Here is a 24436-nt window from a genome sequence, read left to right as displayed (position 1 = left end):
ATCAAAATATTCATTTTATTTCACATAGTATATGAAGCTCGATGAGTTATTGCAGTATAATGCTATATTAGTCATGTTAGTTAAAAATCACGAGCCCTTTTTATTACGTATAAAAAACGAGATGCTGCCGCGCGACAAGTTGCAATATAATTTGACTTTTATTATTTGTACTCGAATACTATTCATAAGATAAAATGGAAGCTGAAGTAAAAGTGAAGCTGAATTGAGATTGTCACTATACAAAAATATGGTACATGCATAAAGTCTAGTCAGTTTCGCTGTGAAAATTCAAAGTATGCAAAACATGCGGTTATATAGATCTGTAGGTATTATATACATATTTAAACTTTTTCTTTATCATTTGCGTTATAACGACTGATTATGATTATACTGTTTTTTTCTGACAAACGTAGGTTATTATTTCCCGGTATCGTATATATAGTTAGTACTACATTTTGACACTACGATGTTTGATAACACTAAATAATCTTGATGATTTAAGAAACTACTTCAATATAATATAAGCCTTACAGAATTGTAATTGATGTAGTATTTCATAAAAGTAGATCTAAATTTCTTATCACATGTATATAAGACATGAGTAATATTTTCTTGGTTTTTAAATTTAACAGAACAACATGTTCGCTAATGAAAATATCATTGAAGTATGATGATTAAATTTACCGAGGCGTTATCAAACCTCGAAGCGTGAGATCAACGGGCGAATAACCCACCCGTATGGTCTGCAGCGGCGTATTCAGCCGTCAGTAGAGGGCTGGCTGCCGCCGTCAAGGCCGCGTAGTTTGCGTAATCGGCATACGGCGAGGCGTATATCAGCTGATGCGCTGGTTCGCCCGGAGAAAGCAGCCCAGCCGCTGCGCCTGCGCCAGTGCCGTTCAGCAACCCGGCTTGTGTGCCTGGCGCAGCCGATATACGCGGCGAGAGTATAAGCGGAGCTCCCAGAGGGGCGGAAGTGCGTATTGGTACGCCGCCAACTCCGGCGACGCCACCACCAGGACCAAGAAGCCGCTGGGTTTCGGCTGCCGCAGCTGCGGCGACCCTCCTCCACTCCTCGTCAGCTGTGAAGTCCCCTTTATCGTATCAATCGAATGTTATTTTAATTAAAATATTTAAATATAGCGTAAACTCTACACGAAACACAAACAACAATAATAAATAACCCTGGACAATTAACACACTAGATGGCGCACATCTATTCCCATGGCAAGCAGAACTTGTGTTATGGGTACTAGACAGCTAATATAAATACGTAGATACTTTTTTTTTGAAGATACATACAAAACAACCCAGACCGATACAAACAATAATATTCATGAATACAAATGTGAGCACCGTAGGAGTAATCGGACCCATCGGAAGTAAAGCAATGTACTAAACCTCTATACCCTGTAATGCCACTTCTATAAACCACTATCCCCACAGAAGCCGTCAAAAATCAGTTTACCAAATCCTTATTCTATCTAAGGTGTTTCGGTTTGAAGTTTAAGATATAGAAATGGAATTACAGTGTATGGAGGTATTAGTACTCAGTGCTATGGAATGATAATGCGTACTCGATAGCACTAATGTTAAGTGACGTCATGTATCATGACATCATGTAACGTCATAGTACTGACTATGCGCTTTCATGTAGATGACGGCGACTTTCACTTAGGAAGCTTATTTGCCATTTCCATTACATATAAATATAATTTAAAATAACACCAAATTATATATCTTTGTCGGCAACTTTATACCTAATCTGTCATATATATTTTGCTTATTCTATAGTGTAATTAAAAAATGGTAGCAATCACACGTTTGCAATTAGAACCTTTCGCAATAATAAAAAAAAAAAAACACTCAATAAAATGTGTGATAAGAAAAGTAATCAAAATGAAATCACCCCTCTGTTAATAGTTAACAACCATAACATGCTGCAAATCTATTAAGTTAGTCATCTTTGGAGTTAACGATTACTCATCGCCGTAAATACAAGTACTAATAATTAAAACAATCAGTTTTACAAGTCTATGAAACTAGTAGAATAATTCTATGATCATAAAAACTCAAATACCTTGTACCAATCCGAAATAAACAAAGCATTTTTAATCGGACGAACCATATTAAACCGGCATTGAAACAGTGCATTTTTAATATCGTAATGGCAGATTGACATTCCAGCAGATGCAGCTTAAAAATTAATTGAAATCCATATCATACCTACTTTTTGTTATTGAATATTAATCAAACTGACTCTTATTTATAAGTTAGTAGGCCTGAAAATTATAAGTATAATATTGTTATATACTGTATTATACATTGTATATTAGTTACAAAACATGAATGGTCATACTTATGATACACTGACCGTTGACTGGCATGGCGGCTTTCGCACTCGAGTCGCGATATGTGCCATTTATGATGGCCAGTTCCATTAACTGACGCTTTTTTAATTCATCCTCGCCATCAGCTTGCTGCAAAAAAGTAATATTTAAGACAAATTAAATATATTATTTACACAATGGTTTTGCATATTTCCTAAGGAACAAATTTTACAAAAAATCAGGCATACAGGATGTTAAAAATTTTAACTATATGTATCAATGAAATTATATTTTTTTTTTCATAGGTATTCATTAGGTATTCACCTATAGGTATTCGATTTAGGAATGATAAATATATATCAGATTTATATATGAAGTATGATAGATTTTATTTCAACATTTTAATATCAGATTAAAAGTCTCTAGAATTGGAACACTAAACTATTGTTTTGAGTGAGTTTCGACGGGCAACACGTCGTAACACAAAAAACATTTTTTTTTTACTTTAACATAAATATGTGCCGCAAATATAATAAATGATACAATCAACTCGAGATATTGATTTATATGCATACTATTCTAATCATTCGATAGTTTTCTTTGCCATTTAGACCCTTCAACGTGTACCATAATATGTATACAGGTGTACTGTACAGTACAAAATATTATTTTCTTCAATGTTTATTATTTTTTGTAACAACAGTAATATATAAGATATTGGACAGGGTTATTATGTGATCTGAGATGTTTGTATGTAATTAATATACTTACGGGTACAAGGAGACGTTTCACTTCCTCCACGGCTCTGGCGAGCTTAATCTTGGCTCGGTTCTCAGTATCTTCGACTGTGAGAAGAACATGTAGGTCGTCAGCTAAATGTTCCCAATTTGGTTTACCCCTGTTTGCATCTTCCTGTAAATTCACCAAAGAACAAAAATTAGAGATTAATCATTTACACTCACATATCAAATAGGTTTTATGGATGATCAGTTTCAGTAGCAGTAATGCCTACGATTTGATTTGCGAAAAATTACTTAATAGAAAAGCAAACTGACAGTATGCTTATGTTTCAATTGGTAGGATTCCAATCGATCAATTATGAAACCCTTTTGTGTCAACGGAATGATTAATAATTAAACCTTTTGATAAACATTGTAAGATATATCCTTAGAAGAATGTTATGATGAATAAAGTCTTCACTGATATTAGAAAAAGTAAACATAGATAAAATCAAATAAATAAAGAATACAAAACCTAACTTGTATAAATAAAAATATCGTGAAATTGTATGCGAATGTAATTAATCATCATGTGTATACTTTACAAATGCTCATAATTATACTAAATAAAATATATAGAGAAGCATGAGAATTCATGGCCTCAATTCCCCTACATTGTCATATTACAAAACCAGTAGTCTGTACCCACATTTTTAATCCAATTCCATAATTTGCAGCTGCTTGTAAAGATAATATATTTTATTAAGTATGCTTAAAAGTAATTTAATTAAAGTAATACGGGGATCGGCAAAGTAGGTACTGCAATAAATTGCTTGATCAATGGAACAAAAATTCAAGATGTAATATCGTAATCTTTAAAATTTACTTACGAGGACTCTATCACTACATAACTCACAATCAATTTTAAACTTCCAGTGTAATTCTAAACAAATTAAGAATAGATTTTGAAGAATGAGTGAGTTTGAATACTTCTTAATAAGCTTTAACGTTTAATATATCAATCAACATTTATAAAATAATGTAGAATACCAAAACTACAAATATATACAAATACAATACATATTAAATAGACAGTTACCTTTTTCTTGTCTCTCATTGATCCTTTGCCTCGGACCATTATTTTGCATCCTGTTTCTTGTTCTAATTGTTTCGCAGTCATGCCTCTGGGCCCTAAAATTCTTCCTACGAAGTTGAACTGTAACAAAAGAAGTTTAGAATTAGATTTATTAGGTTGTGGCAATAATCCTGCCCATACCTGCACTATAATTGAGACAGTAAATGGTTTTGAGGATATCTTTATCCCCAGAGATAGATTTCATTAACTATTAAAAAATTACAATGAGTGGCCAAAGTAGTTTTGAAAATAATGTACATTATATATTTTTTGTGAATACAGTTTTTATGCATACATGGAGAAGTTTTATCATACAAATGATAAGATATTTCAGAGAAAAATTAAAGTCTAGATTATAACAGATTATCTTTGCTACTAGCAAATATCTTGGGCTATTTAAATCAGTAGGTACACGAAACAACACGTAATGCCATTAGCTGTGGGATTAATTACTCGCTTCGCTACACATAAACCATATTTCCTGTGCGCGTGCACAGCACGTATATTTAACCTCAATTCCTAAGCTTCAAAGCATCGGTCAGCATAGTGTATATGAACTGTGAACCAGTACCATTTTGCCACCATCGAGCGAATCTAAGAAATGGATCAGTTGGCATAGAGCCCAAACAACATAGACATCTAACAATTCTTTTTTAAAGGGATTTCAAATATAACAGTATTTGCTGTTGGAAAATATGATATTAAATAATAGGTAAAAATTTAGGCTACGAATTAGTCACATGTGTCATGGTTAATTGTTCTGCGTGTCAGCGTGTAAATTGCTTGGCGATGGTATTAAATATGACTGAAAGGTTTACTCGAGCGAACAAAATATGACGTCAATAACGAGAAAATATTTAGAGGGGATAATATTGGATGTGAGTTTAATGGATTTTTATTTTTGTATAATGAATAAAATGAGCCTATGCGTAGAATATAACGCAACCTTATAGCAAAAATAGATAAGGGTAACAATGTGACTATTAGAAATACGAGACACGGAAGTAAGCGCTCATAACGAGAGGACACTATTCATTATCTGTCGCAGTCCAACGCCTTTGACGGTGACAAACGACAAATTGTAAATCACAGAGAGAACAATCGAATTGTTATTTGATATATACAGATTCAGAACTGATAAAATAAATCTTTAAGAACTACTACCAGAATAAACTTTTAACTACACGAACATAGAGCATCTCTATAATAGAATGTATATATTATCATTACATTATATAAGTACATATAACATAATAATTACATAGGTAATCACTAAATTCCAGCACGTATACAATTTGAAATAACGAAGACATTACAAAGAAACGATGCTTTTTAATAAAGACTTAAAATAAATAAAAATTACAACAAATGAACGAACTTGTTTTTCCTCCTTTACTTTGAATATTGCAGTATTATTATAACTGCCCTTTACAGCTATTTATATGGCCGCGGTTTCCAACCAACATTAAAGTCTAGCTGTAATTTTGAAATGTTAGTATCGTAATGTTAAAGAAGAGTGCAGCCCTGCCCTCTTTAGTGGTTTGCCGCAAAACGATTCCTGTAAACGAAGACCGCTTTTGCATGCTAACCGTAAGCATCCTATCCTATACAACTGTACAAAACAGTGTAAACTTCTAACATAAAACATTTATTAGAGGAAGTTACTATTTTATTGCGTGATGAAAAGAATAATTTATGTCCTGATGAGAATTGTGGTCCAAATACCGATTTGAGAACATTCTTGCGGAAATACGGAATCATTGGTTATAAATTCGAACATAACTCTAACGAAATGATATACCTCTAGTGATTTATTTTTACGTTAGACAGTTTGTATATAATTTTCATAGTTAGTAACGAGTTTTCAGAAATATGCACCGGAACAGAAATTATTATATTCTATTCGACATACACGACAATGCAAGGTGCATAAAGACATACTTTGCCACGTGGCTAGACTCTGTGAGTATAGCTACGTCGTCTTAATAAAAATAATATTGGTAAAGAATTAAGCCGTTTATAAATATATACCATTGTAAAATAACAATATTTATTCTCGTGAAATATTGCAAGTGTCTAGCCATCGCAAATGAAAACCGATGTAGGTGCCGCTGGTCGCGACCGGACGTCGCGACATGTTGAAACGTTTTGGCTGAGCGCCCGTCTCCACGTTGCATTTCCTACAACATATTTTTTACAGCGACTTACGACTAGTTTACCTAATTATGCCAGTTTATCTAATTATAGAAATTATGCAATGCATCCAATGTCTAATTCTTAAAATGACAAAAGTTTTGTTATAAATATGTACTTAATTTTCTGTACAAAGTGAAATTAACAAAGTAATTGTTCCAAAATAAGAATTAATAAACATAATAGATGATATCAACAATAGCGATGATTCATTGTATTGAGTCTAAAAATATTGTACATTATTCATTCCAATAAAGTTAAAGAACACATAGCACATTTTCTTACTTTGCCAAATGCTTTCGACCTAATTGATGAAATTCATTGTATCCCTAAATAGAATAGATCTGTATACATTAGTCTAACCGTCTAGCGAAGTAAAGATCATTTCCACGTATACAACTCAAATTGATGAGTTATTTTTATGCACACAATTCTAATCGACAGTACAAAATTGACACATAATTGACATACGTTACTGACGGATAAATATGAATCAATTTTCACTTTAATACCTAATATCGATATCGTTTATAAAATGTTACTTAATTAAAAGGGCAGATCAAAAACGTTTGCATTGTAAATTGAGATTACCTTTTGTGAGAGAGATTATTACAATATTTTTAATTACACGTAGAGTAAATAATAATCATCATGCTATGGTAAATCTAATTCTAATTTTAGAACAATGCAACGTGTTATTACTATTTTGTTTAGACATAATATTATACATTTATAGCTCTTACAAATAAATATTTGGTACTAAATCAGTAATGTACGTGTATATAAGATAAATATCTGCCATATTGTTTGCATCTACGCCATGTGTATAATTGAAGTGAAACGTATACCTACTCCGAGCAATTTGCTAGACATTATACAAATATTGAATCATAATTGAATATGGATTGTAAGTAGGCAGCTATTATTCACAAACCTTATATAGAGTAGAATTTCTGACATATTAAATTTTACGAAAAACTTGTAGTCTCCGTTACATATCCCTGAGCAAAACAAGATGGGGCTATACTTGCCTTAGTTTTATTTATGTACATTATACAAACTATTAAAAAAATAATGCTTTTTTTAACATATAATAATATCTCGATTTAAATTAATTACATAACATTAAATACACTCTAATATTTATATATAAGGAGATAATTATATAATTATTTTCAATGAGATTTAATTAAGCAATATACAGTTTCGACATACAAAAATATTAAGATGTTTGATTACGCAGCAAACTTTATTTAGGTCATAGGTACGATGTATTCGAGTGCAAAAGCTAATTTGATTAGTGATTCCAATTTGAAAGTGTGAATAATAGGTTACAAAGAAACATTCAGTAGGTTTTGTTTTTGTAAAATGATTGTAATTTAAGAAAAACTCTGTATTTTACTTCGTATACCAATATATTTATATATAAGGAGATAATTATATAATTATTTTCAATGAGATTTAATTAAGCAATATACAGTTTTGCTTGTATTCGTTAATAAATATCTTGTGATTTAAGTATATTAACTAACTACATTTTTTTTCATACCTCTATGCAATAAATCAGGTAATTATATAATAGAATATTATCTTAGGTAGTATATTGTAGGTATATATATATATATAGTATGTACAATATTGTAAACAGCAACTGTGTGGTAAATACAACGTCGCCGGCGCATCTAATCGATAAACATTGACCAATGCATTCCTTCTCGAGGCGCACGCGCATGCAGATTTACCTAGTCTGTTTAGTGGAACTAGGGATGATTGATATTAGAAAAACATCGATATCGACATCGATATGCGAAAATTTTTGAATGAGAAACATCGATGACATATCATAAAATTTTGTGTCAAGAATTACTTTTGCTCTTATCTTTTGTCTCAATGACTTAACATCGATTTTATTTTATTTATTTATTAGCAGTACAATACAATGTATTATTGATACAGTACTATTGATGACTTGACATCGACATAAAAATATCGATGTTTTTGGACTGCACATCGATGTTTGTCGATCATCCCTAAGCGGAACAAATGTAAATCCAGCTTATCTGATCTGTGCGAACTGTACAGTAATAAATTAAATCATTATAGCCTATACCTAGAAATACCGCCTGGAGCATTTTATAAATTAGTGATTACACTGGTGTTGTAAAAACAACAGAAATAATTCATAAAATTGAAATAAGTTAATTGCAATTGTTTTACTCTTGATATAGTAAATAAATAGTATATAATATTATAACTCTAATATAATAAATAATAATAGAATTCAGATAATAATAATTATGTTTATTATTATTATTATCAGAAATAGCCATTTTCTTAACAACAAAAAAGAATACCAAAATATAAAAAAGTATCGATTGCATATAATACTTAGTCTAGTTAGATTTATACATTCGACGATAATAAAGAGATTTCTCGTAACTAAATCTCGTAACTTCCTTTGTACAAGAGAATATAGAAATCCAAATTGGTTAAGTCAAATAATAAATAATTTAGCTAGTCTAATAAAAACTACATCACTGCAAAACTAGTCAACAAAATTAACATAACGCACCGAAATCCGGTTAGTATCAGTTCTATTACTGCGGCACTGCCCTCTATTAAGATCACAATGGTCCTTACTGCAGAAATATACAGTGTACTAGGTAATTGGCAGTGGTTTGGTTCCCTAATGATAGGAACGTACACCGCAAACCACATGCCCTGTGGAAACACAAACACGAGAAAGCTGTCTACTGGAATACACTATATTATAGTAAACTGTTAAATATTATATAATTTTCTTTTTATGAATTAATACTTACTATAACTTGACGATAATAAAGAGATTTCTCGTAACTAAACCTTTCCTTAACTAATCCTCCAATAACCAGTTATGGTTTCATCGTTTCACAAAATACTTATTATAAATAAACCATAAAGCAAAAAAGGAATGTTTTGGTTGATCGGCGATTGATTGAGATCTGCTTTGAATACTGTTTTGTTTTAGCATCTCATTCTGTGAGAATGCAATAAATACTGATTACATTTATGTATGTACATAAGTTATATAAATATACATGTTAAATGAACTTTAATTTTGATGTTTAAGTATCCTTTATAAATAAATAGGAAAATTTAAATGTTTACTGGACACATTTTTGTGTATAAAGGCCCGAAAGACAAAAATAGATTGAGAAAATAACAACAATTAAAATAGTTTCTCCAATTCGTAAACATATTACGTATCATACATGCAAAGTAAAATACAAAATGACAACTTCCTTTTCAAAATTGATTACAAAACAAAAATAGTACGCGTATAATTTTAACAATGCGTCACTACATGGAAGGATGTGAAGTATACATTACTCTGAAAGCAATTTTTTTAGTTGTTACAATATTTTCAGTCTGTTACAGACAGATGTTTGATATACAACAAGTAACGAGTGACGAATAGAGTGGTCAGCCCGTAAGCAAGAAACCAAGTAGGTCTAACATATAAAATAATATGGAATAAGTCCTTCAACAATCAAGTCGCTACGGTATCTGCCTGATGAAGTAAGAGCTATCTATAGTAAGCCAATCAACACATATTTTAATTGTCTTATCTAAGTGTTTTGATAATTATACAGAAATATGACAACATGGAATACAGATAGTTGTCGGGTAATACCTCTAGGTACTAGATAATATATAGCGTTAACATTTATTCCTAACAATGTTTTTTTATTAAAATAATAAAATAAAAATCATAATATTTAAATAATAATGCTAATATCTGTTTTTGGGTGACGATTGCCACTTACCATTAGGTATACCGTTAGCTGGTTTGCACTTCCAGTTACATAAAAAACAGCGTTGTGTTCGGTATAACAAATTGAATAGCTAATGCTACTTTATGAAAACAGAGGGTAAGTTGAATAAGTTTAAGCTCAATTTAAAATAATTAATAGTTTTGTAATGAGTCCAAGTAATTTTCTATAGTGTGCATTAAACTGGATCCAATAATATAGCAGTAATTGTATTTGCGCGATAAATAGGAATGGTCTCAAAAAAAAATGTACACATACGAAACTATTTTGTTACTGCATTTTATAAAGGTACAAATTATATATTAATAAGTATAAAAAATAGGCCTTAGCATTGAACAATTTAGACAAATTCATACATAGTTTAATGATAAAATCATGTGAACTATTGACCGTCAATGATTGCCAGTCATTAGCAAATGACTGCAGGTGGGTGGGTATTACGAATCTCATATTGCAATTGATTGATGGTATAATTCAAACATAATTGTCGTACGATCACGACGAGCCGTACCGATTGTTGCCGGAGGCTGGACCCGACGTTTGCTAGAGACACCACAACAATTAATCAATTTTATTATGCACCATAGAACTTCGATACATTATTTGCCGTCATTATACTAAAGATACACCAAGTCAGCCAGTTTTTTTATTTCATTCCCTATTTCTTATTTAATGTCGCATCTTAAGTCGATTAATTATATTTACGAATAAATTTGACTGCATCAGATTTTCTTGTAGTTTCTAAAACAGCTTTTACGTCAAAGATTTTTGATCGATTTTTTACAGTCGTTTTATTGTAGTACTGAAATAAAGCTATTAACATTTTGTTTATAGTGACCATGATCTTGACAATGGACAGATAAATATAACTAACGAAAACGTAACGCTGTTTGGCAGTACGTTATGATATTTTCTTACACGTTCATTCAAAACAAATTTGATGAATGAAATATTACATTGTTATTATTTGAAGAATTGATGTATAAAGAAGAAGTGGGGCCTAGAGCCGATATTGTGCCGGTATTAAAGAGTTATTAAACATCTACAAAGTATTAATCAAAATGAGTAGTATTATAAATTAGTAGTAGTGTAGTATAAATATATAATATACACTTCTTACCTACGTGCGTATTAATATTTCTTACTATTTGTAAAATAAATTAAGCTATAATTACAAAATGATAAAGTAATTAATCTTACAGTAAGTAACACACAGTGCACTTGTTAAATAAACAATAAACAATGCCGTAACAATACAATGTATACATAGTTATTTCTCAATAAATCATTTGTATACTTAATGGCTTAATAAGCTTCGCTCAAGAAGCAGTCACGAAACTTTATTTTATATGGTTTAACAAGATTATCGTATTACGTACATCTATATTTCTTGCTTATTAATAAAATAAATGATCCATATTATTTTTATTACACGTTCCCTTAATGTAGTTATAATAAAAAATCTGTATTTACTAAAGCTGAGCCTGTATTTATTTACTTTTCGTACAAAAGTACTATTAATAATTTAGTAATTTTTTTATCTTTTGTCTATAAGTAAAACCTACCTTTACTAGCAGAATTCAATGAAATTCACATCTACATTGACTATATTTTTTTATTCTATGAAAACTGAATCATCCTTAGATTATTTGAGAAATATATCTTCCCATGTTATTTGGAATCATTGAATCCTATTCAGTGATCCTGAATCATATTTAAATACTTGGTTAACAAAAAAATTCTATTGTGGTAAAAACTGTATGAGACTACGTTGGAGTAAATCAAGTTCAGATGTCGAGTTCAAGTTGCCACCTTTATAAAGCCAGTAAAAAATAGTACAGGAATAAGAACCGTTCTCATAGACCCGAATGGTGGATGAGTCTACTCTGCGACCCGTGACCTGTGGAATCGGCGGAGCGCGACGGACCCGATCGCTCTCATTAGTGCTCCCACACAACGCACTATTATCATGAGTGCAACTGTGCTGTATTCTAGCCAATGTAAATTACAAATGGTTCTACGAACATATCTTGTGAGGAGTATACGTTAGAAATCGCCAAAATACTAAACCTTAATATTAATAAATCATGCGAATGATATGAACATCAGTACTTAATACTGTTGTAATAGTCTAATTTTACGTGGTTTGAAATTGAAAGTTTTTACAATTATATATGAACCATTTACAGTTGCAGTTGTAGGTAAATACATAGATTAGACATATAAAACAGGAAATACATTTACACTTAGACTATCTTTAGTAATAGTAAAATAACTTAGTAATCTCAAGAAGAAAATAACATACGAGATTTAAAAATAAAAAAAACTTAACGTTAAGTACTTAGACACCGTTATCAGCACGAGTGACCGTACAGGCCAAAATGGGTCATCAAGATGTAAAATTTCTACAGTGATTCGAAAGAAAAATATAAACATATGGCGCGGTGAGTGAAACTGCCAATTAACTCGATAATATTAAAACACTGACATGACATAAAAATATATTGGCGGAATTTATCCATACAAAATTCGTAATCCAAAACTACATACGTATAACATAATTTTTAAGCCTAGTATGTCAGGTTTTTATAAACGAACGAAACTGTAGTCTGTAGCTAAATAACACATTAATATGTGGTATGTAGCTTCATACCACGTATTAATTAATGTGTTTGAATAATATAATAGTAAGAAGGGCCTTAAGGCCAATAGCCTGAAGAAACGATACTTTTACTACAACGTTTACACGGCTTTAATGCTGCACGGCATCTTTGCGATGGTTACTGCAGATATGCAATTTTTAATGATTCATTCAATGGATTTTTGCAATTTTTACAGCAGAATATAGCTTACTGTGTCTAGTTTATAAAAGGTAACATCGAGTTTATAAAATATATTATTCAAGTAGTGGTGACTGCAAGTTCGTTTGCGTGCTCATTTGTAAAAACCTTCTACTGACTCTAAACAAAAGATAAAAATATAGAAAACATTTGTATAAAATTCTATCTACTATTTTTTTAATTATTAGTCTGTACATGGCGCATTTTAAAATTAATAAATTTTATTATATGTAATGATTAATATAAAACAGAAATTAATATATGCAATACAATTTTGAGAATGTAAGTGATTGTTCTTCGAAAAGAACATGAGTGACAAATAATGGCTTCTTCCAAACACCCTACACTCACTAAAAATAAACGTAGACATTACGTTCGTGCACGGTGTGTGATCTATGACCTCAGTGGGGCTGTAGAGCAGGACCAATCTAATAAAGCTCATTACTAGACTGCACGTGGCCTGTTACCGTTACCAGAACAAATAAGTGCCATTAAGTGTATGTTCCACTTGGTTTGTAGATAATGTGAGTAATACACAAGAGGACAATAAAATACCAATATTGGTTAAAAATATTCCAATAGGTGTAATCAAATTTAAAATAATAGCAAGTTTTCTTGCTAATATAAAAAAAATGGTTTTGATGGTAACGATACAGTCATCAAGGATACAGTATTAAAGTTATTTTTTACTTGCACCTGTAGCAAGCTACATTATCAGCGACTACGGACAGTTTTTCTAATTAAATATGAATCAAAATTATAGATATCCGCCATATAGAATTATGCTATTTCACATAACTACATGAACTACCTATAGGTACGTATGTTAATGTCTATTAATATTGTATTATTATGCTTTAAACCTATGAGATTTTTTTATTATTCTAGCAAATGTTCTCTGAAATCTGTATTATCGGCATGGAATGAGTAAGTAACAAAAATGGATAAAAGAAATATATGTTGTAAGTAAATTACTCGGATTTCATTTATAAACAATTATGTACTTCATTAAAAAGTTTTAAGATTACAAAAGATGTGTGTCTCGTGTCTCGTAAGAAATCTGAAGTGACGATATTCAAACAAAGCAAATTGAGAAATGTCATGTCTCAATCATATTATGATAATCTAAATTATAAGTCTTTAATATAATTTAACGAAATCTGGCAACACATTTTTAAGTTCATCATGATATACACCATATGAAAAGGATAAGTTACATAAACATAATGTCTCTCGAATGGATATCAAGATTGGATTGTGTACTGAATATGTCTGAAAATGTTTAATTTAAACAGAATCCACCTGTTACAATGAAATATTTAGTGTGATGCGCTCTAACAAACCACGAATATAACGGAAATCGTGAATCTTTTCAAATATAAACTGTGGTTTATGAGGAAACGGAGACGGTGACATATTTAGTATCCGTTCCTAATTCTCAAGACAAATGTGAGTGTTATTTTTATTTTTTAAATGTGATTGTATTTCTGGAACCTATCTAATTGATTTCTATATCGTATTGTCTATATATAGTTATATATAAAATGAATCCCCATTTCCCTTCATTACGGCATAGCTACAGAACGACTCAACCGAATTAATTATCTTTTTTATACTTATAAAAGGCTATTACGGAAAAATATTAAGACAAGTAGGCAATTTGTTATTTTTTGGACATATGCTGTTATTATTTGTATAGAGTGTAATAAATCCTGATAATTCAAAACAGTCACATTCCTTTGAATATTTCCTACTTACGTTATTACTAGTACCTACTTATGCAAGGCCCCGTGCAAGACTATGTTTATAGATCCACCAAAGGTCTATAAATTACTAAAATGATATTGATGACAACGTAATTATTTTAATGTGTCTATTTACCATATTAACAACTTATTACAAAAATTATCTGTACGAATATATTTTGATAAATAGTCATTTACATCATAAGCATTTAGGTACTGAATAAAACTCATATTAATTACCAGAGATTGTTCAACTGTCAAATCTAAGCACATAAACTTCTGTGTACGAGATGTAGAGAAAACTATGTATAAGAGTGTAGAACAAGGATGTCAACAAATACAAGATTTTTAGCTTTCAGTGTGTATGGACATTTTACTCTTCCAACAAGTTGATACGAGATTTTCATAGATAGATAGAATATCTATTATATTTGCATTATACAGTAAAAGAGAATAGTTACATTTAAATACTGAATCGGTATAAGTACAACAAAATATAAATGCAATTTGATCTATGAAAATCAGTCAAAATACGGTACGGTGTACGTGGATTAGAGATCTGATAGGTATACGACATTTTGTCAGACTTTAGTGTCTTCGTACAAGACTAAGTGTTTTAAGATTAGCCTTGTGTAGAGGCTTTACTATTTAAATGATCCCTAAAAATTTTTTTAACATAAATGATTTACGAATTTTGAATATTATTAACATAACCTAAGGTAAATGCGCGAGCAAATCTCACAATAAGTGTGAGATTTGCTCTACTGATTTGTTTGTGGATTCCACTAATATATTGGGGTTTTTAAGTATAATTTTCACTCAAAATGTAATAATTTTGCCATAAAAAAAGTTATAAAGTATTGTTTCCGACCATTGCCTAACATTGGTACGAGAAGTCGCGTGCGCAGCTAGTATGAAATAATCTCCAAATTGAAATATTTGTAATGCTATTCATGAAACACATGAGTAGCCATAACCCAAACAAGTTGCTCGTTGCACTAGATCCATTTGTTTAATCTTTTTGGAAAACATTCGCAAGCTTTTACTGATGTTTGCACTCGCGAATGATAAAGCACATACTGTTTGCGCCAGACTTATTTCAACTAAAACAATTTCGATTTTAGACGTCTAATATAATTCTATTTTACGCTCTTTCATAAATTACCAGAGAGTTAGGACTGTTATTGTACACATTATATAATCTATTCTACAGTAATGACCTGACTAATGTTTAATTTATTTTATAGTACGGTCAAGTGTATATTTTGCACTCGTGCTGTTCGTGATGTTTTTTTAGAAGTATAATAATATATGTACGACTGTTCGGACTTTTAAAGAAACCTGCATTTGTGTACATATATGATGATACTAACTGTATAAGGATCCCCGTACAGACACGAAATTTTTAGTCTACGGTACGGTACGGTATGTAGTACCTACGAAATTTTGACCTACAGAAGTCGGTCTAAATACGATGAAGTACGTAGCTAGAGAGCGATAAAAAGCTTAATTATTTACTTCACGCGAGATTAAATGTTATGAGATTGGCAACCCTGATTTACTTTGATAAAATATCCTCTTCTGTTTTTTTTTTGTACATTTCCAGATTTATTTATGCTGGTTTCTGATGTGATTTAACAATCAGTATACAGTAAGAAGTAATCCATCTAAGGTACTGTAAAGAACACACCGTGTCAACTAATGCATTCCTCATGATGTTTTATAAAAACCTGAAATAACGGCGTCCACGGATATGGCAGGATTTAATAACGCTCTCATCCTTATATGGGATGACGTAGATTCCAAAGGGAGACACATGAGCGAGATGTCAATATGTGTAGTCAAGTCGTGACGTTCGTTTACTTTTAGATTACCAACAACAGTTAGAAGTTATGTATATAAAAATCATTTAAGTACTTTAAGGACAATCAACTATAAATCAGAGTACCACAGAGAAATAGCACTATTAGATATTCCATAGCCATTATAGAATATAAACTAATTATTCCGTTCAACTGAATTTAATTGATTAGACACGCTCACAATCTGTACATCCAATAAATTATATTAATTATTAATGCTAACAAAGCTTACTTATAAGGCAACTAATTATACAAGATCTTTAAATATAATGTGTAGCTATTAATAATGCAAGAAGTATGTTTTATTAGAAAATCCACTAAGTCTTACTTAAGATGTACTCATCTAAGTATAGATTTATATGAATGATTTAGTGGATTTCTCTACGCCTATAAGTGCATCAGCTGTCTGTATTGCACAAATACACTTTACATTTCATACATTATTTCCATCAACTCATTACTATTATTAGCCGCTTCGCTAAAATGGGAAGAACAAGTACATCGCAAGCGAGATCCAAACAAAATTCTAAATGAACTATGAAATACAATCATAACGAGCATAATACGAAACAGGACGAGTATACAAAACATTATAATTTATAAATGGAGTTGAGATTTCTCACTAGTAAAAGAATTTATGCTGAATAAAATGATTATAGAAACATGATTTCAGATTACTTTGATCCACCTATGGTACATTAGTATTAAAAACAAAAACATTTATTATAAGGACTGTGAAGTTATAAAGAAGTGAGGAAGAGAGGCGATTGTTAGTAATAAATACTGTTAATGTAAAGTACTCTATTAGCTTGAGTTTCCCTCTAGCAACCATCATGAACATTATCGTCTCAAAAATCCCTCCCCGTGCAATGATTACACTATTTACTGAGTACCTTTTTCATATCCAGTTAATGCGGATGCAGGTATGTTCCGTATTTGTCAGCATATAACTCGGAAGACAAGTATTCAGATGCCAATCGTTGATTCAAGGAAGAAATGTAATAAAACTCGCTTAAAACCTATCTAAACACGGCATCTTGAAACAGTTGTGTATAATATAAATCACTGATTTAATGTTAATTATATGAATAAATTAGGCATTCATTTCAAATAAAAATATATTTGAATTGGCAAAATTTATTTCGTGTAGGTATTATAGAATATTTTTCAAAACTTTCACCAAACCACCAAATCTAACCAATAGCATAAACACGGAAGTTTCTGGGGCTGGATGGACGTTTGTTAAATTTTAATAATGGACGGAATCGAATGAAATTTGGTACACACATCGATCACAGAATCTAGATTAACACTCGGATACTTTTCATCTCAATTCAGTCTAATTAATATTACTTTATTAGTCTAATTCAGTGAAGGTTATAGGAAATAAAACGAGTATAATAGGCGAACACATTTCACTCTTGTAACTGCGCATAATCATAAAAACAAAAGATGAATTCGTTGAAGTCATAAAAGCTACAATAACAGTCGCAAAACTAAAACATTTTCAGATATTAGTCACAGAGAACAGCTCTCTGGAACCGTTGTTTCACAATATGTTCGACATACGAAACACATATCGTTACGTATATTTCTGGAATAGTTGCCGTTTACTTTAGCATGGTTTTTGTGAGCGAATAAAACTCTATATATAAATGCCTTTTCCTAAAAGATTAAATTGCTATATGCGTCATAGTTATATTTTGTTATAATTAATACACATGTTTCTTTGCGTATTGGTCCCGGATTCGATCTGTAATTTGAATTGTATAAAATTCTATTCTAGATCCACTACTTTGATCTTTAGCTTTTAAAACACAGCGAACAAATTTTCCGTGGTTTTGTATTACAGTACTGTGGGTTATGAGTTATGAAATTACAAACGTATTGCTTAATTGCTAGTATTTCACTAATGTAGTAATATGCAAACCAGTTATAGTATTTTCTGAATTGTACATATTATCGATTATTAGCGGCCCATCTCAGATTATAAAATAAGAGCCCATAAATAATATTAATACGCGTTCCTACTGTTACATTGTTATGTATCTTTCGAATGCTAAAAGATTATATTAAATTATTAAATCAGTTGCTATTATTCAAAGTTCAAACATTTTTGCGTAAAATGAGATCACTATTCATACTTGTCACCTCTTATTAGATTAGAACTAAAATTGCTAAGATACTATAATAATCGAGTACATCACGCACGAGTAAGAAACCAGTCACGCTTTAATTATTGTGTAAGTATGCAAATTATATAAAATACAAACCAACTTCTAGTCTCTTGAGAACTTAATGAAATGACATCCACAGTGAATGCTATAGGATTTCAACCTACGTAGCTGATGAATCGGAACGGCTTCTTTGATCGGCAATCAATATCATTCTAAGATCAATTTATCTTAAGATTTACGTTCGTATTGTTAGATTCCTTACAATTATCCAGATTGATAATCTAATCGAGATTTATACTTTGATAGTTATTAAATATTTATGTAAATTTAATTAATATCTATATATGATACCTACCTATATACTTATGAAAAATGATATAGTAAAGTTATTTACTATAGATATATAATAAAATATGTTCGATACTCTTAAGATCAGGCAAATCTATACCTATTAAGAAATGGAAATAATATTAGATAATTCATAAAAATTAAAACTAATAATTATTCCAATTTATGATTAAATCCCAAATGTATGTATATGTACAATAACTAATAAATCACACTTCTATTTTCAATATAAACTTACGGTATAAAAAAGTAAGCAGTAATATAAAAAAACAGCTAATACTACAAATAATTTAGGTCTTTAAAGGTAACAAAATTATTAGACAACGCTAGGGATAGGATCTATACATCATTGTGTGGAAGACATAGAGTTGACACTACTGACAAAGTGACGCTATAATGATTAATTACTGTTTCACATTACAGACTGGTCTCGTTCAATGTATCAGAATCTTAAAAATATCATTCGGTCATTGACTCTTTCCAAATAAAGTCAGCATAAAAAACAGATTGCTTCACAGAGATTGCGCCTATTATCTAAATAAAGTAACACAGCAGATTTATGATACGATGCCAAATGTATTAACCGGTACGACTTACGGACAATATTTTCATCAGCCACGCATTGATAGAACATGGAGAATACGGCACAGCGTTACCCAATATTAATAAATGAATCATTCGGGCCAATGAACTGTATTCCTTAAATGGTGCTGTAAAAACGTGTTCGTTTGCAAATGAGGCTGGATGACATACAGTAATGAATGGAAACCATCACTGAGGGCCGTGCGATCTCTAACCAGTCGTTTGAGCGTATCCGAAGGTAGGTTAGCCCTGACATAAGTTTCCAAATGTAGCAGGCTGCCAACCTTGTGTCTCTATGTGTATGACTAACGTCGTCCAACGTTCCCTGTTGTAATAATGCTACCTACCTGTACAATGCTTTATTTATCTCGATCGAAAACGCAATAAAATTACTCATTTGTTTACTTAGTGAACTATTTTTATGATAACTATAGTTGATCAATCTGATGCCTTAACCGATAAATTAATAGTATTTTGAAATGTTATAGATATCTCTAAGGTCTCTGTAGATATTGTTCTTAACCTATGCATTACTTAAAAAAATTAAAATAAATACATTTTAATAATCTCTAAACACATAATTGAATATTTGTAAACTATTACTTCAAGAAATGAATTTGTTTAATAAAATTCAAAATGCAAATATATGTATGTTTACTAATTACTGAATTTCGTAACATGAATGACGTACAGACATTCCTAAGGTATGTTCTAAGTAAATGCTTACGTTTGCTTATTATAATATTATTGACAAAAGAAATTGTTTCACCGCTAGTCTTAAGAGTTAAACAATCACAATCTGAATAACAAATTAAGTAGAAACTAATTTATAATTCTAAATTACGTGTAGAATCAATAATGTTTTTAAAACCAAATATATCGGGACATTTCTTTAAAAAAATGAAGGTAAATTTCAAATTCTAACGTGATTTACGAAAGAAAACGAGTAAGTAAAAATAGAAAGAGTTTTTTCGGTGCATCTATGTCTATTTAAAAAACGGTCGGGTTACCGAATAATAATATACAGATCACGAGAACAAATATATTGATGAATAAATAAATAGAAATTATCTTTTTTTCTGCCATTCACTATGGATATAATTTAAGAATTTATTCCATAATAAAATTGGTATGTATGTAATACGCCGACTTTTTTAATAACTGCACCTATTTGAATTAGTATTGGCCCTACACTTATTTTAATAACCAGTGTTCACATTCAACCTCCGGAATCTAACGAAAAGAAACAAATATATAACTTAATAATTTAAATAATGAAATATAACTGTTTCAGTTCTCTAGCTGTTACGTTATGAACTATACATTGTAAAACCTGTTTAGAAAATAATATAATCGCGTATCACCAAAATCGTACAATAATGTAAAAATACAGAAAACTATAAATTTTATCTTATGTGAATTCGATGCTTTCTATTAGACCATTAAATCGAAAATGACATGGTTTTAATTGGACTTTCACTAAAATGTACATGATCGAGTAGCGGGAGTTAGAGTGAGTAATATCGGTCACCTAATAGAAATATCGATCACTGTTTTTGCATTGACTTAGATTTATACTCGCATCTAATAATAATTATATACCTACAATCTAGAATCAATAGCAATAGTAAAACCATATTTACACAGTATTTAGGGATAACTGCATTATTAAATATACTAGAAGATTGTATAATATATACAAATTGGATTCCAATTTGTTTATAAATTTAAATTACAAAAGAAAATTGATACCATCATGTGTTATTTTAAACTTAAATTAACTATGTCCTATGATCGTGTACATTTGATAATTACAAACCACCTTACGCAAATGTCTTTTTCTAATTATAAACAATTTGCAGAATCATAAAAATATAAATAATACTTACGTCTGGATGTTCTTTTACTGGCACATATACTTTTTCTGTTAGTGTTGTGACCATGCCGTCTGCTTCTGGTAATACAAGAGGTTCTTTCTTGACACCATTTATTTGGAATAAACTGGCTCGTACTTTTGCTATTTCTGTAAAAAAAGAAAAGAATAGATTTTACTACTGCTACTGCAACAATTCTAAGAAACAAATAATTAGGTCATTTATATATAAAAGACGAATTGAAATATCGCTCATCACTTCCAAATGAGATAGATAGATGTAAACGCTGGGATAATCATCACCATTTATTCAAATAAACTTAATTTAAGCACCTTTGAATAGTCATAGTTATCATTTTTTTTAATCTACCGCTCATTCGGATGTATGTTTATTAATAATATTAATTAATATGTTTATTAGTCAATCAGGCTGAATATATTTAAAATAAATTTGGTACGCATGCATGTTACTTAGTTTAATCATAAAGATAACAATACCATAATAATTTTTAAACACTATTATTACAAAAAGGACTGTAAGCTTCTCGTCTATTAATGAAGTTTTTGTAGGATTCCTATAGATATCTTTGCCTAAGTCTTGAAACTACAAATTATGGGAAACAAGGTAGATTAACTTCATCTGAGAAATAATGTGACTAACGACAACAATTATGACATCATATGACAGTCATTGCAGATTGATTTAAAGCTGCACCTCTAATAAATAATATGACGCACTGTCATCCACTCTTCGATCATGCTGATGCAATAAAACTACTTAGATATATACATGATTGATGTTTAACTCTATGTCAAAGTCAATAAATAGTTTAAAATGTGAACAGATATTATATTTTTAAATAGAATACCAAACTAGTCAACTGCATGTACACACTGATATACGAGGTAGAATTAACTCTCAAGTAATAATACACACATAGTAATACACAGAAATATAGAATGAATATGAAGATAACGTAGATTTTAATTTAAGCATATCCTTACGAATAGTTACTAATATCAAAAAACAGGAAAAATAGTGTTCTTCCAAGAAAATACGTACATTGATGATTGGCAAAAATTTTGATCGAAAGACTTTATGTTACAAAAAATATCAAAATTAATTGAGAAATTTTTTTTTTGGAGTCGTGTCGTATCAACATTTAAAGGGACTGATAGAAGATCGTGGAAGGTGGCGGGAGCTCCACCGACAAGAGCACAGCTCTTAAATTATGAATGAATGAATGATGAATGAGAAATTGAAAAGATTATCCGAAACGAATACGAACTTGTTATTTAAAACTTATCATTTGGTGAATCTAAAGCTACTACAGTTGTAGATTCTTGCGGAACTAAAGCTGAGTTAAAATTCGTATAATGCGTATGGATACAATTTTTAAACTTATTTATTTGAAAATTAGCTCTACAACTAATGTAGTTTTAAATTGGCCAGGTGCTTTACTTTGAAAATTTCTCTTTGAATGAGGAGGCGTTACGCAAATCGAGTCATTTATTCTTCCTTATCCAGATAAAACATTATGACTCACAATTTTTATCCGTACCACGTTACGAAGCGACCATCTGTTCTTGATAGGCATATATAGTGTCTTGATTTTTAATGTCATAGCCACATACTGATCTCAGTTTTATTATTTGAAATAAAAGTTTCATATCCGGTGAATTTTCTGAATGACCTAATTATTTGCAGAACTGAGTCACGCTATTTTCAATCAATGAACAGGTTTATAATATATACCAAGTATTAGTCAATCAAGTTAATTAGCAAAAAATAACCTTGTGTGAAGTTTGGTTAAAGATATTATAACAATAATAATAGAAATAAGCAGTTGTAATAGATCCTACAATTATCACCGTACAAAAAGTATTTTCTTGTTAGTAATTTATTTATACGATAGTTACTTTTTAGATGACTTTTTAAGGAAATTATGTACATTTTCACCTATCATCATCAGTTTCAGTCAGTATTTGGTAATTCCAATATTATACCTAAAAATAAAAATTGGAAATTTATCCTTCTGTCTTTGTTATAGAACTTAGCTTTACTTTCTATATACACAAAATTATACACATATTACTTTGTATAATAGACACCATTCAATGTATAGTAAGACTTTAATTAATATTCACTTTCTTAAAAGAACTCAAACACGTTGAAGTTATGTATATATTTTATGCCTAAAAATTGCATTTGCAAGTTACCTGGAGTAACTTGTACATATTGTAATCTCTAAATATTACTGAATCAATTTTAAAAATTACGCTAAAGGTTACGTTCCTTTAAATGGTATATTAATTATTTTCTCATTTGATCGAGACATAGGAAAGAGCAAAGACAAGCTAGTTATAAATAAACAAAAACTGTACTGCATAGTGAAAACCCGTTGTTCATCATTCGGCCGTAGTGATTTTTTTTTTAATCTCACGGTATCAAAACATGCGCCAAGCGCCAGCACATATCCGGTTGACCATACTCAGTGGATGGAGGGCTAGTGACAATGTGGAGCTTTCACGCCATATAGGGTTAGCAAGTGAGTAAACAAGCCATTAACTCACCACGGGACCAGTGTGATCGCCGATGGATTATGTATTTAATTGCCACCTTCACGTGCATACTGATGCCACACAACTTGGTGGAAGAATAAAATGAGGTTTGGGGGGTTGAGCAATGGTACCGTTATTACTTTCGCTCAATGTTATAAGATTTCCGTCGTAGAATTACTCCTAATAAGTATTAAGCGTATAAAAAATAATCTACAGCAAATAGTCCCCATAGAGTATAATAAGTACTTAAATGTTTTTGCA

The 24436-nt window shown here is 30.6% G+C and overlaps 1 protein-coding gene across 7 annotated transcripts in view; it reads right to left on the bottom strand.

Annotated features, from left to right (window-relative positions):
- Positions 1 to 24436, bottom strand: part of LOC131851931 (protein held out wings) — a 78100-nt gene that overhangs the window by 5192 nt on the left and 48472 nt on the right. For 3 of the 7 annotated variants that reach the window (XM_059202481.1, XM_059202487.1, XM_059202483.1), the window contains exons 2-6: positions 21630 to 21763; positions 4146 to 4262; positions 3099 to 3239; positions 2357 to 2477; positions 735 to 1091 (exon numbers count right to left, since the gene is read on the bottom strand). In XM_059202481.1, coding sequence (XP_059058464.1) covers positions 735 to 1091; positions 2357 to 2477; positions 3099 to 3239; positions 4146 to 4262; positions 21630 to 21763 — 870 coding nt within the window. Of the gene's footprint in view, positions 1 to 8; positions 1092 to 2356; positions 2478 to 3098; positions 3240 to 4145; positions 4263 to 21629; positions 21764 to 24436 lie in introns of those variants that run through there. The other 4 variants (XM_059202484.1, XM_059202485.1, XM_059202486.1 and 1 more) reach the window with 4 other exon arrangements.

Source organism: Achroia grisella, unplaced genomic scaffold (assembly GCF_030625045.1).
Source record: "Achroia grisella isolate CSIRO2021 unplaced genomic scaffold, CSIRO_AGI_Agris_v1 utg821, whole genome shotgun sequence".
NCBI lineage: Eukaryota > Metazoa > Arthropoda > Insecta > Lepidoptera > Pyralidae > Achroia > Achroia grisella.
This window is presented reverse-complemented; position numbering and strand designations above follow the sequence as displayed.